Here is a 14,526-nt window from a genome sequence, read left to right as displayed (position 1 = left end):
TTTCATTTTTTGATCAATCAATCAATCAATCAATCAGTTATCTTCCTTTTAACTTGCCATCAACAGAAAATGACAGACAACTTCAGTTTAAGTTTAGAAAAGAACGCTTGAATCCATTAGGCACTACTGTATATGAAAGTGAAAATATCCACAGTGTAGAGTACCGCTCTCTACTTGTAGGCCTACTGCACGTCTCCCCAAGGATTCAAGTGCTTGCAAAGTTTCTTAGTGAGTGGAAAGTGGATCCAGGGTTTACCTCTAGGTCATGGCTATTTGAAACACTTTTCAGGGAATTAGAATCAATCCCGGAGATGTCCTGGGGGTTCCAGTCTCTCGAATTGTTCTGTCCAGGACCGAGTTTAAACCCGTATTATACTACAGTTACTGTAGTTCCCACATGGCAAATCGATCAGCTGAGATGCATTCATCTAATGAGTGCCGATATCTTTCGATAACAATAACAGCGCTAGTCCCAACCTTAACTTTCATCATCATCATTTTTCGACCGCGGTCGAGTTCATGGATTTCACAATACCACGCCAGACTTTCCGGTCCTTCATTCCCATCCCCAGTTCCTGCTTACTGATGCATGTGTCCCTAGCGATGACATCAGGGAACGACAGTTTTCTACCTCTGGTCTGCTTTGAGGCAGGACTCCAGAGAAGAAGGGAAGATATAACCTCATTGTCAGCTCTGTAGCAGTGGCTGGCAAACTGTGTTCTTCTGGATCGGACTAGTGAAGAAACACGGGGAAGGTTGCCGTATATTAGATTAGTCGATGGGTGGCTCTTCCAAGACAGATTTTGCGCTCTCATTAGAAGGCAGGTGTAAGTGCCATCCAACCGTTTCTCTAGTTTCTTTGAAAGTGTCCATGTCTCGGAGCCATAGAGTAGAATCGGCTCAACGGTCGTCCTAAATATTTTTACTTTTAACATCTTACTAAGCTGGGATGACCAGATCCTATGCATGTCATTGCAGGCTGACCAGGACATACACTTCCTAGTTTGAAAGTCCTTTTGGGAAGAAGATATACCGTACATCCTCAAATACATGCCTTCCTTCAATAAAAAGCCGCCCCCCTATTAATTACCGGGGGTGGCGTTGAATTAAGTATATAAAAACCGTCCTTTTATTAGCCGGGTTTTTTTGTGTTTTGTTTTTTTCAAGTGCCGTATCTGTTACCTTCGCTGCCCTGGCTGTCACTAGTGTCCAAATGCCGGTGGTCGCATTGCTCGCGCTCGTACACAACGCAACAAACTAACAAGAGAGAACGCTACTATAAGCACTTTTCATGGCCACGGACAATGAGAGTAGTAACTGCGGAGGGAGGAAAATGACACAAAACCAGCAAGTGAGAGCTGTTTCTGTTTGTGACATGACGTGCTGCGAGCTCGCAGATCTACGCTTCATGCAATGAATGTACCGTACGTTCGTTCTATTAAAGGGTAGATCGCTACGCAGCCCCCAAACGATAGCGGACGATAGCGGATCTAGCCTTATAGAACGAACGTATACTGATATGCTGTGAGCTTAGCCTGTTGAAAACGCTAGCACCCCCCCGCACCTTTGCCCCGCACCTTTTGCCCTTTGCCCTCGCACTATTGAGCACGAAATGCACCTCTCTAAAACTATGTTGTTGTATATTTATATTGCACATAGTCTACTGTGAAGTTAAAAAATAATAATAATAAAAGAATACTATAATAATAATAATTGTCCTACTACAAGGAAAACATGCACATGTACATATGATACTCTTTTTCTACTCTTGTTTGCTCTTTTTTGCACTCTATATTCTATTTTGTTTGCTGTGTTTTGCTGTTTTGATGTCGTATTATATTTTTGCTCTTTTTTGCACTCTATATTCTATTTTGTTTGCTGTGTTTTGCTGTTTTGATGTCGTATTATATTTTTGCTGCTGCATTGTCTGAAGGAAGCCAAACAAAAATAAGTTTTACTCTTATGTACCTGTACACAAGATGTAACAATAAAGCACAACCTTGAACCTTGCTAACGTGACCTCTCTCTCTCTCTCTCTCTCTCTCTCTTCTCTCTCCCCTCTCTCTCTCTCTCTCTCTCTCTCCCCAGTTGAATTTGCAATAGTTGGATCACTGTTCATATTAGCTGCTTTGATATTATAGGAAATGGCCTACCATACATTTTATTTTTATGTTATTATTTGCATCTGAACTTGTCATTAGCCTAACTGTAGGCCTATACCATGCCATAGCCTATTTGAATAATAATAAATAGGATAGTAAATAGTACTGTAACCAGATTTGACTGACATTGGATTTTTCAAAGCAGTCATATGAAAGCAGGGAATCATAGTTTAAAATTGATGTTGATTTTATTATGGTATTTACCATAGGCAATATATGCCAATATTGTTATAAAAAAAAGTTAAAATGACCAGGTTTCAATAAATGAGTCCAGTACATTTTACAGGGTTCTAACTCTAACACAAAAATGTGATTTATTCATTATGATCAGTTTGAAAAGTAGAAATATAGGCCTCCTTCTTATAGGTGCCTCCTTCGAATAAAAGCCCGGTATCAGAATCGGTTGAGACAAATAAAAGCCCCGGATTATAAATGAGGATTTACGGTATATGAACCCAATACTTGTAGACCTTAACTTTACTGTAACCTAGCAACACGCGGCAGCCATGGTTAGTAACAACGTAGATTTCTAACCATAAATATCAATAATGACAGCAATAATACTGTAAACCTGAGGTCATATACAGTCCAATATTGGCACTGGGGTGCTGATATTGACAACAGCACACCAGGGGTAATATCTCACGTTATAGCACAACCTGGAGAGCATTATTATTTTATTTTTTTAATATTTGTTTTAGGCTTTTCTGCCTTTATTGATAGTATCAAGTGAAGACGGACAGGAAAGAGGGAGGAAGAGAAGGGGAGAGATGTTTTATTAATACAGTGCCTTCTATTTCAGCATGCTAACTTTCTATTTTCTATTAGCTTGGCATGCCCACCGATAGAAGGTTTTCTGTCCATTCCACAGCCCTCCTCTGAGACCCACAATAAGTAGACAGATATGGTAGCTACCATCTGATAATGAACATTGCATTAGAGAGAACCAATTATTTGAAGATAGGTTGTAATGTAAACCACCTGCTATAGTGAGTAAACTGCAGTTTATACAACATGCTTGTGTCAGCGTTAGCAGCCCTGCTAGTTCTGTCAGTAAAGCCATGGTTGTACGATGGTGTCCCGTACCGAAAACAGCCGATCTACAAGCTCACAACTCGTTGCATTGTGACATTCGCGACACATTGTGAACTTGTCGATCGACTACTTTTGGGGTGTGCGACAACATTGTACAACATAGCAGGTTAGCACTGCAGCATATAATATCAATCAGGCTTAAGAAAACAGTAGAATATTTGGAAAAAGCAGGATACAGTGTTCTCAAAGTCCTGTGTGGGCAGCGGTAGTGGATTGCAGCACAAGATTAACACCACAACACTGGGGAAATTAACCTCCACACAGCACATCTCATTCTCACCTCAATCAGCTGAGGGGAGCTGACGTCCCCCCAAAAAACATGCTTTGGTGCACAAATATTACCCACTGTCATTATAATTACAACAAAATCCCCCAATTTAGCTCCTTTTGTAGCCATTGCCACAACATAAATTATGTTATTGGTTATGATGTAGCCTCCATCTGACATTACTGTGCAGCTGTAAGCTCAAATCCTGACACAGCCATCTCCCCTAGGTCTTCCCATTCAATATCCCTCCCAGCTTCCCTTCAGTAAAGAATAGATAAATACAGTACAGGAATGGACTGCCCTCTCTCCTTTTCACAAAACTGACAACACGGGTGGCAGGTAATCTTTTCAGCAAGGCCAGGACAATGATGTGTTCTCTATCAGGATGTTACATTTAGCCATATAAATAAATAAATAAATAAATAAGGAGCCCATCAATGGGACCTCTCCTCACTTATCTCCTTACAGACAGGTCAGTCACATTCTTGTCATATTAACATTTCAATTCCCAGATCCCTGTTGTACCACCAAGACAAAGAGGACAATACCACAACACCTCTGGGTTTAAAATGCAATTCATTATGAATACTTGCATTTTGCCTGATTAAGTAAAGCATGGAGTGATTTGAATGCAGAAATACACACCAATGTGTGCCTTCCTTCGGTCTTAAGTTAAAGATAAGCTAAATGTATTCAGTGATGTGGAGCATGTACAACACTGCTATCCCGCTTTGGACAAACGTACATAATCTGACACGCACGCACGCACGCACGCACGCACGCACGCACGCACGCACGCACGCACGCACGCACGCACGCACGCACGCACGCACGCACGCACGCACGCACGCACGCACGCACGCACGCACGCACGCACGCACGCACGCACGCACGCACGCACGCACGCACGCACGCACGCACGCACGCACGCACGCACGCACGCACGCACGCACGCACGCACGCACGCACGCACGCACGCACACACACACACACACACACACACACACACACACACACACACACACACACACACACACACACACACACACACACACACACACACACACACACACACACACACACACACACACACACACACACACACACACGGCAGTGTTCTTAGCATTAATTCTGTCATTCAATGTGCCTGTGCAACATTTACATCTATCCTATTATACTAATTAATGAGATCAATTACACTAAAGCTGGTTTATTTTTCCATGTACTATTACGTTGTAATGATGATTAGAGAACAGGTAATGATGGGTAATAAGCAGAGCAATAAATCCACCAGGGGTCACTCAATGTCAAAGAGCGTGGCATGAATGAATGAGATGAAAAGATGCAGATAGAGGAAGTGTGAGAAGGTGATGATTAAGATGACTGGAAGCCCCAGAAAATGAGAAATGTAATGTAATGAATTGTGGAGAAGAAAAACGACAAAAGTTGGGCACAGCAGGGAAACATGCAAAACAATGAAACAATGTTGCCAAGAGAGAAAGAAGTTACCTGAAGGAGAGACTAGTTTCCAGCTCACTGAAGGCTCTGGTTTACCATTGGCTTGGCACATCAGGGTGACATTGGAGCCTTCATTGACAACAATGTCTTTTGACAAGTTGATTATTTTGGGTGGCACTGTGAAAGAAAAAAAGAACATATATATATATGTCAGGTGTTTGGACGGTACATAGCAAAACAGAACCACTTGCTTCTCAGTCCCACAATAGCAACATGGCAAATGTTATATATATATACAAAGCCACTGAAAAGGCTGCTCCAAGGTGAAGGGTGGGCATATGTTGGTCTGACGTCCCGTTAGTCTGACATACATGGCCGGTTAACCGCTCACTTCCGCGTGCGGTTAAGGTTAGGGTTGGAGTAGGGTTTGTAATGTCGTATTATTGGGACGTTGGACTAAAGCCCAAACACCAAAGGGTCGGACTCGGGTCGGGACAAAACTATTTTTAAGGTAGACCACACCGATGCAACTCAATGAGTTGCATTGGTGTGGTTTACCTTAAAACAACGTTTTGTCCTGGGAACGCTGTGGGCGTGTTCCCTCCTCCGCGTCATCAGTGCCCATACCCGAGGTGGGGTTGGTGAAAGGGCCTTTCTGTGTGTTTGCATGAGTTTGCATGTTCTCCCCGTGTCACCTAGGGTAGGTACCCTCACAAAAACATGCAGTAATCCTGGTCTCTAAAATACATCCCCCTGGCCAGCCGGGGCGTCTGATGGAGGGAAAAGGAACAAGTTGGAAAAACGTTTTCCTTCCACGCGCTACAGTACGTCTGGCCGGGGAAACTCTCCCCTGTCAGGTGAAAAGAAGGTGTACATTAGAAGGATTACATTAGATAATTGACACTGGGTGAAAAAATGGGTTACAAAATTGTGGGATAAAATAAAAACGTTTTGTCCCAACCCGACCCTTTGGTGTGGTTTGGGCTTAATGCTACGCACCCAAGATGATAGTATGTACTTGGATTATAGAGATCACTGTGTCCATCCCATCTTTATGTTTCATGAAAAGGAACCAATTAAAAATGTCTCTATAAAAAATAAGGAGCTATAGTTTTTATTGAAACTTGTGCTCTCAGAAAAGTCCGAAGTGAGAGACAATATTCATAAAAAAATAACACTACATAATTATGTAGTTTTATGATTATCACTGTTTTTTAATTATGTGAAGAAAAGCTTTGCGTTAATTACGCAAATGTGAGAGGAATACTGTTTTGTCAAGTCTGGAGTTCAACATTGCAAACACATTCAATGTTCAACACAAAGAACACAGATACAGTAGACCGACATGTATTTCTTGTCTTGGCTCCAGCTTGTCGAGGCAAATAAGCATAATTCATGGACATTGTCTGTTTACGCAAAATGAAAACAAAAAGGAATCTCCAAATGAAAGATTGACAATGATCTACTACTTTATAAGCTGAAAACGTATTTGGAAAGAACTATTCACCACACTACAGTAAGTTCAAACTACAATTACAAATAAATGTAAATGAGAAAGAAACAAATATTTCAAACAGGCTTTGTTGCATGTTTTGAAATAAATGACATCACAAGATGTTAATTGTCTCGAATCGGACAGAGAAGCACACGTGACAGCATATGGAAAATATCCACGTAATGCACACCACAAGCGGACAAGAATCTGAGATGCATTGGGTTCTGTTAATCACTGTTAACTAATGGCCTTGTATCTTGGTGTAGAAATGTTCCCGCAGCTGAACGTCTGGGTGACATTGCCCATCAGATCATCACACTGCTACTGATGCACCCATTACCTGCGCCAGTTAGGAAACCTCAGGCACCACAGAAATGTGACATTTAGATCAATGACAGCTGTCTACTGATGGTCTGAAATAAAGCATATGTTGCTGTGGTGGTGGGGTGGGGTTTTTGTTGTCTGCTCCTATAGAGCGTCGCAGTCCCGCCCCCTACCATGGACCAGGAAATGAATCCCAATGCATTTTTCCCATAGACATTTCAAAAAGTATTTATTCACACCATTTAAAATGCATTTTATTTCCCATTTAACTTTCTATTGGTTGATTTAGTCGTGACAACTCATGACAACACAAACAATATTTTGTACCAAACAAATAATTACAAAGAAGAAAAACAACAAAAAAAGTGTTTTTTAACTTTCTAATTATTTGTTCGGCCCAAAAAATTCTGTTTGTTGTCATGATTTGTCACGACTCGAGTTGGCTTTGTCCGCGGCGTAAACGTCTTTAAATAAATACTTTCTGAAATGTCTATGAGGAAAATGAACGGAGAATCATTTCCTGGTCCATGGTAGGGGGCGGGACTGCGACGCTCTATAGTGGAGGGCCACACTGGGTGCTGCGACACATTACGACACGCTGCCACACACGTACTTGTTGTGAGCGTGTAGATTGGCTATCTTTGGCCATTCTGTGAGGGGGAAAAAAGCTGTCCAAGTACAGAGCAAACTCAGGTCCACTTAAAAAAATTGCCTTGCTGTGCTTTGTCTTGCAGATCCAGGCCATTGAGGCCAGGCCACAAGGAGAAGAGACTATAAGGGCCTGCCATATCTTGTGCCACCCCTTACCCTTTATCCTTAAACTTATGGAGGGAGGAGGGCTTGTACAGCACAGTAAGTACAATAAGGCACAGTAAGGCCTATAGTACAGCACCACTCAGTTCAGACGGGTCTGATTTTTGAGGGGCTCCTATATACAGCTTTTGGGAAAATTTACGCCATCTTGTCCCCACTGCACGTCTCATATTTGCCATCGACAATGAAAGGAGAAATTAGGTCAAATGTCCGCCAAATATGACGTAAATTTGTGGCAACACAAACATTAAATGCCATTGACAATAAAGGGAAAATGTATGTCATATGTAGACGTCATATATACAGCTTTTGTCCCCACACGTCTCAATATTTGCCATTGACAATGAAAGGAGAAATGAGGTCAAATGTCTGCCAACACAAACATTAAATTAAACTATTGACAATGAAGGGAAATGTAAAGGGCATATGTAAACAAGCAAATCGGCTAACCAATCACATAAATTCACTTGTTTATGAGATGTATGATGATGTATAATGATAAGAGCGCCCCTCACTTCACACGGGTGTGATTTCTTTTAAAATAAATTAAGCACTGTGGAGCAGAGCCGTGTGTGTGGACTTTCTACGTAAAAAGTAACAAAATCTTAAAAAGAAATTGGCTAAAAGTCTTAAATGAAGCATATAATCAACCAATAGAAAGTTAAATGGGAAATAAAATGCATTTTAAATGGTGTGAAATTGTTAAAGGTTCCTGGCCTTTCAAAAGAGTGTGCCTCTCTAATGTGTTTAGGTAAGGTGTTCCCCAATTTAGGAGCATAACAAAGCAGCATCTGCAACAACAACACAAGTGGGTGTTGGGTTCTGCACATCTAGCAAACCTGCAGAGGATCTAAAGGCTTGGGAAGGAACACAAAACCACAGGGAGTCTGTGATGTAGGCTGGCCTTAACCCGTTGAGAGCTTTATAAACAAGTAGAATGGCTTTAAAATAGACTCTGGAAGACACAGGGAGTGTAGTCTAGCTAAGACCGAAGTGATGTGTTCTCTCTCTTTTTGTTTTCGTTAGCAGTCTAGCAGCAGAGTTTGCTGTAACCTTTCAATGAACTTTTTAGGAAGATCCGGAAAAGTGCTTTGCAGCAGTCCAACCTACTGGAGATAAAAGCATGAATTAGAACTATAGTTTTTCAGCATCTTGCTGAGTAAGGAATGACTGCAATATTTTTAGATAAAAGAATGGTGTTTTGATCACCGACTTTAAAACTCATATCAGTCTAGAATAAGCATTGTTCGAGGGAGTTAGGTTGTCAATTAAAGAGCTTAATTAATGAACCCATTTTTTGCTTTGGGGCAAAGGAATAAGATTTCTGTCTTATCCCCATTTAATTTGAGAACATGATTACTCATTCATGTATTGATTGCAGACAGACAGGCAGTGTGGGCATGTCACATGTGCATTGTTTAGTTCAACAGATACTGAATTATTTTGGTTAAATAGAATGTGTCTCTCTCTCCTGTTCAATCATTACGTCCTCACCATCATCAAACCTGTAAATGGGTCGGAAAATGTAAATAATAAAAATCACCCTTGTGTGAAGTGAGGGGCGCTCTTATCATCTTACAACATCGAGGACAAAACAAACATGGACAAAACAAACATTAAACTCTGTTCATTGTTAATGGCATTTAATGTTTGTGTTAGTGACAAAACAAACATTAACCTCTGTCCATTGTCAATGGCGTGTTTAAGGAAAAACAAACATTAAACCTGTATATAGGAGGACCTCAAAAATATTTTGACAGGGTCTACTATCAGTAATTGAAAAATCAAGCCTGTGTGAAGTGAGTGGTGCAACTCCGTGTGGGGGTCCCTCCCCAGGAACGAGGTCTGGGTGCCGGCCCGGTTACGGTGAGCCGCCCTGCGTCCGAAACAGCCGAGAAATGACAGAGTTACAGTGTGGGGGTCCCCAGGGGGTCCTTCTACTGTACTGTACTGTACTGTACTGTACTGTACTGTACTGTACTGTCACACAGAAAATCATACAGTTAATATGTGTGTGTTAGGCTGCGCAACAGTGACACTTGGTGATGAAACCAACCAAATGCTATTTTCGTGCTTGGACACAGGGACACAGCCAGAGACACACAAAGCTCCGTATAGGAGTGGTTGCACCACTCAAAAACAAAAAACAAAAGGTTCAACTAACTCCCAATCTGATTAGTTAGTTTGACAGCTGATGTTTAGGGGATCAACATCCTACTAAGAGACATCAAGTGCACAGTAATGGAATTGCAATATAGAGGAAACTAATGCCCTCAAATAAGTAGTTTTTCTTATTTCAGAGCTAAACCTTCTTTAGGCACCATTTGCCATGAATAATTCATTGGATATCAGCTTAATCCCCGTTTTCCCTTCTTGAATGACAAAATACAGAGAGCATGTCAGTGTTGAATCTTTTTAGTTGTGGTTCAACAGGCCAACTATAACTCTCAATGTTTGTGGAGTTAAAACAAAGGGGTTTTCACTAATCAATTCAGTACAAGCTGCCAAAATGCAGAATATTTGAAGTTGCTGTTCCATCACAATTATGATACAAGGACCGTGCAAAAAAGGTCCATTTCTTTTCATAATCCTTGTTTGTTCATGTGATTAGATGGAAAGTGGCTTATAGTCGCATGCATGCATCCATTGCAAAACCACAACTGTGCCATAGAAAATTGTCAGCTAAGTAGCCAGCATGAGGAAATATTATGCATACAGTAAGAACAAGGAGGAAGAATGGTCATGTTTCAATACTTTTGTTCACATGGAGAAGAAAATGGAAACTTTCAAAGGTTACAGTATGTTTGGCTGGAGAAAGTAAACAGAAAACTAATATCCTCGTTGGCCTGCAGAGTACACTGATCACATGACCCCAAGTTCTAGACCTCCAGTAGGCTAAACAGAAGGGGGAGTTTTTGAGTGGTGCAAACCACTCCTTTACGGACTTATGTGTGTGGGTAGCTGGCTGGCTGGCTGGCTGGCTGGCTGGCTGGGTATGTATGAGCACGAAAGCCAGATCCGGCTAGATCCGGCTATTTCCGTATCCGGAGATTTTGATCTACATCCGGGTCAAATGTTATTGACGTTGCCCCCGAAAGGAGAATGGAGTACTGTATAGTGGATTATCGCGGTCACTTTGTTTTTCACCCAGCATTACAAGAGATCTTCCCATACACAGTGGCTGACCCTGTTTTTTGGACATCTTATAACACACGGTGGCCCACCACACGTCCGCAGATGATCGAAAATACGATAAGAGCCTAAATGAATTTAATCCTGGGCTAGCCTGCCCTGGCAGTGAATGTTAATACAATGTAGTAAGATCTTTGTACAGGTATTGTTCGGCATCCTTCAGACAATGCAGCAGTGATAATAAGTAAATAATCACAATGGCAGCTTTATAAAATCGTAAACGCTGTTTACGCCTGTATCTGTGCGCGTGCACGCCCGTATCCATGGGCGATCAAGCCCGTAACCGCGGGAGCACGCACCAGTATCCGTGGCCGCACGCGGTCTCCTCCTAGCGTTCCGTGGGATTGCCGTGCCTGAATGTTGATATTCCCTAAGAGGAAATATTCATAATGGTGGTATTGTGGCTCGGCATGTTTGAGCTCACTGTTCCATGAAAGCACACAGTGGATGTTAAATTGAATAAACCTTTGATAAAGAGCAAAACTTACTCTGAGAATGTACAAAGTAGGGGTGTAAAAGATGAACCAATGCGAATCAGAAACCAGTTTTAACATATTGTTGTGACTTGCGACTACATCAATATGCAGACCCCTTGATTGATGTATGTACCAGGCATTGGTTGATTCCTGTCTCCTGATTCTAAAGTTGCAAATCAGTTGACTGTAGCTTTGCTGTTACTATTGACTGAGCTGCTGTGGAAGTTTGATCTAAGTCGTCGAAATAATAATGACCGCCTCTAGCGATAGATCTTGTTTCGTGTTGAACTTTTTTATGAGCGCACTGCAGAGTAACAAACAACGCATGCAAACACAATTTACAGCGTACCACTAAATCTAAAATCTAAAGTTTGTTAGAGGTTTGTATGTGTAATATAAGAACAGAAAATTGGACAAACATCTGGCCATTTGTAGAGCTGTGATTACGCGACAGCATGGTAGCATGACAAAACTACAGGATTCTATGGATGCTGGAACAGCACATACAAGCAACAAAACAAGAGATTTAACACTTTTTACAGCCACAACTTGGCAAGGTCTACTGTATTCATGGCATCTATGGCCCTTTTTGTAGTTGAGTGTTGGCTTTTGTGACACGGTGAAAATGTTAGTTTAGAAAGTAAAGAAGAGAAACCCATGGGATATTCAAAAGTATGTTTGCTGAAACTGCATCCCTGCAGTAAATCCCCAACAACCACTCCCGCTCAACACAAGCTAAATTATACAATGCATTGCTAAACCCTAATTTATAATCCGTCCTACAACAGGGTCAATTGCCAAAAAGAACAGATATATAAGATCACAATGCCTGTTGTTAGCTTGTACATCTGTTATTTTTGGCAAGAGACACCCTTATGCTTTATCTGTCTGCTTTTGAATGAAATGCATTTCTATCACTAGATTTGTTCTGCGACCACACGTGTGTGTGTGTGTGTGACTGTGTGTGTGTTTGTCTACTCTGGACCTTGACATATTGATGACCAAGTCGATATTGAAGTTATAACTGTTTGCCCGTGAACATATTTGAACCACTGCCCTAGAGGCCCCAGACCCCCTGTTGAAGACCCTTGTGTCAGAGATGTTGTTTTCAGTCTACCGAGGGAATAGTGGGGAATAGTATAGTCAAAGCTCACATCAGAACCCTAGAGACAGCTGGCGAGTGGGAGTTTATAAATTAATTGAATCCTGGGCTTCAGTGGGCTAGCCTGGCAGTGAATGTTAATATAATGTAATGACATCTTTGTACAGGTGTTGTTCGGCTTCCTTCACACAATGCAGCAGTGATTCCGAGAAGTTTGTCGGGCCGTAAACCAGGAAGTGAGTGGCTGCACGCGCAGCAAAACAGGTCCGGGAGGGGCTGAGCAAGGCTTTAGCTAGCAACAGCCACTGTCAAATTGATTTTAGCGATCCCGTTTTATATCAGGTTGGCAGGTTACACAGAAACAAGCAACCGGATCTATGAAAACAAGCCCAAAGCACTAGTAGGGGAATAGTAGTCAAAGCTCACATCAGAATCCTAGAGACAGATGCTGGTACTGACAGAAACGGCAGCCAGTGGCTTTGGTATTTTAGTTTTGGTCCAAAGTGCAGAATTGTTGTGAATTCATTGCATAGCTGAAGGGAGGCTGAAATAGGTGGTCAACTGGTCATACTACAAGATTTCCCTACCTTCTGGAATTGTTTGGAAACTATGGTGGTTTCTAAATTGCCTTGTTTCAAAGCAGAAGGGTCACACATCCCATTAGCCTTTAGCTAAAAATCAATGTCAAGGACAAGGTGCTGTGGACTAAATGTCACCCTAGGTGGAGGTGCAAGAGGTAAGGTAGATGTAACAGACATGACCGGTACAACCCTAAAGAGGTAAGGTAGATGTAACATACATGACAGGTACAACCCTAATCAAGAGGTAAGGTAGATGTAACATACATGACAGGTACAACCCAAATCAAGAGGTGAGGTAGATGTAACATACATGACAGGGACAACCCTAATCAAGAGGTAAGGTAGATGTAACATACATGACAGATACAACCCTAGAGGTAAGGTAGATGTACATACATGACAGGTACAACCCAAATCAAGAGGTGAGGTAGATGTAACATACATGACAGGTACAACCCTAATCAAGAGGTAAGGTAGATGTAACATACATGACAGGTACAACCCTAATCAAGAGGTAAGGTAGATGTAACATACATGACAGGTACAACCCGAATCAAGAGGTAAGGTAGATGTAACATACATGACAGGTACAACCCTAATCAAGAGGTAAGGTAGATGTAACATACATGACCGGTACAACCCTAATCAAGAGGTAAGGTAGATGTAACATACATGACAGGTACAACCCGAATCAAGAGGTAAGGTAGATGTAACATACATGACAACAACCCTAATCAAGAGGTAAGGTAGATGTAACATACATGACAGGTACAATCCTAATCAAGAGGTAAGGTAGATGTAACATACATGACAGGTACAACCCTAATCAAGAGGTAAGGTAGATGTAACATACATGACAGGTACAACCCTAACCAAGAGGTAAGGTAGAGGTAACATACATGACAGGTACAACCCTAATCAAGAGGGAAGGTAGATGTAACATACATGACAGGTACAACCCTAATCAAGAGGTAAGGTAGATGTAACATACATGACAGGTACAACCCTAATCAAGAGGTAAGGTAGATGTAACATACATGACAGGTACAACCCTAACCAAGAGGTAAGGTAGATGTAACATACATGACAGGTACAACCCTAATCAAGAGGTAAGGTAGATGTAACATACATGACAGGGACAACCCTAATCAAGAGGTAAGGTAGATGTAACATACATGACAGGTACAACCCTAATCAAGAGGTAAGGTAGATGTAACATACATGACAGGTACAACCCTAATCAAGAGGTAAGGTAGATGTAACATACATGACAGATACAACCCTAGAGGTAAGGTAGATGTACATACATGACAGGTACAACCCTAATCAAGAGGTAAGGTAGATGTAACATACATGACAGGGACAACCCTAATCAAGAGGTAAGGTAGATGTAACATACATGACAGGTACAACCCTAATCAAGAGGTAAGGTAGATGTAACATACATGACATCTACCTAATCAAACATGCTGCTTTCACCAACCTATGACTTTTCATTTACCATCTAATCTAGGTTTTTACCATAGGTCAGTGGCTTACATACTGTAGGTGACATATGGT

General features: G+C 41.5%; 1 protein-coding gene across 4 annotated transcripts in view; it reads right to left on the bottom strand.

Annotated features, from left to right (window-relative positions):
• ntm (neurotrimin) overlaps positions 1 to 14,526 on the bottom strand; it is a 555,361-nt gene that overhangs the window by 31,773 nt on the left and 509,062 nt on the right. For all 4 annotated transcript variants that reach the window (XM_079508855.1, XM_079508853.1, XM_079508852.1 and 1 more), the window contains one exon: positions 5,035 to 5,160. In XM_079508855.1, coding sequence (XP_079364981.1) covers positions 5,035 to 5,160 — 126 coding nt within the window. The remainder of the gene's footprint in view (positions 1 to 5,034; positions 5,161 to 14,526) is intronic.

Source organism: Electrona antarctica (assembly GCF_951216825.1).
Source record: "Electrona antarctica genome assembly, chromosome: 8".
NCBI classification, from domain to species: Eukaryota; Metazoa; Chordata; class Actinopteri; order Myctophiformes; family Myctophidae; genus Electrona; species Electrona antarctica.
This window is presented reverse-complemented; position numbering and strand designations above follow the sequence as displayed.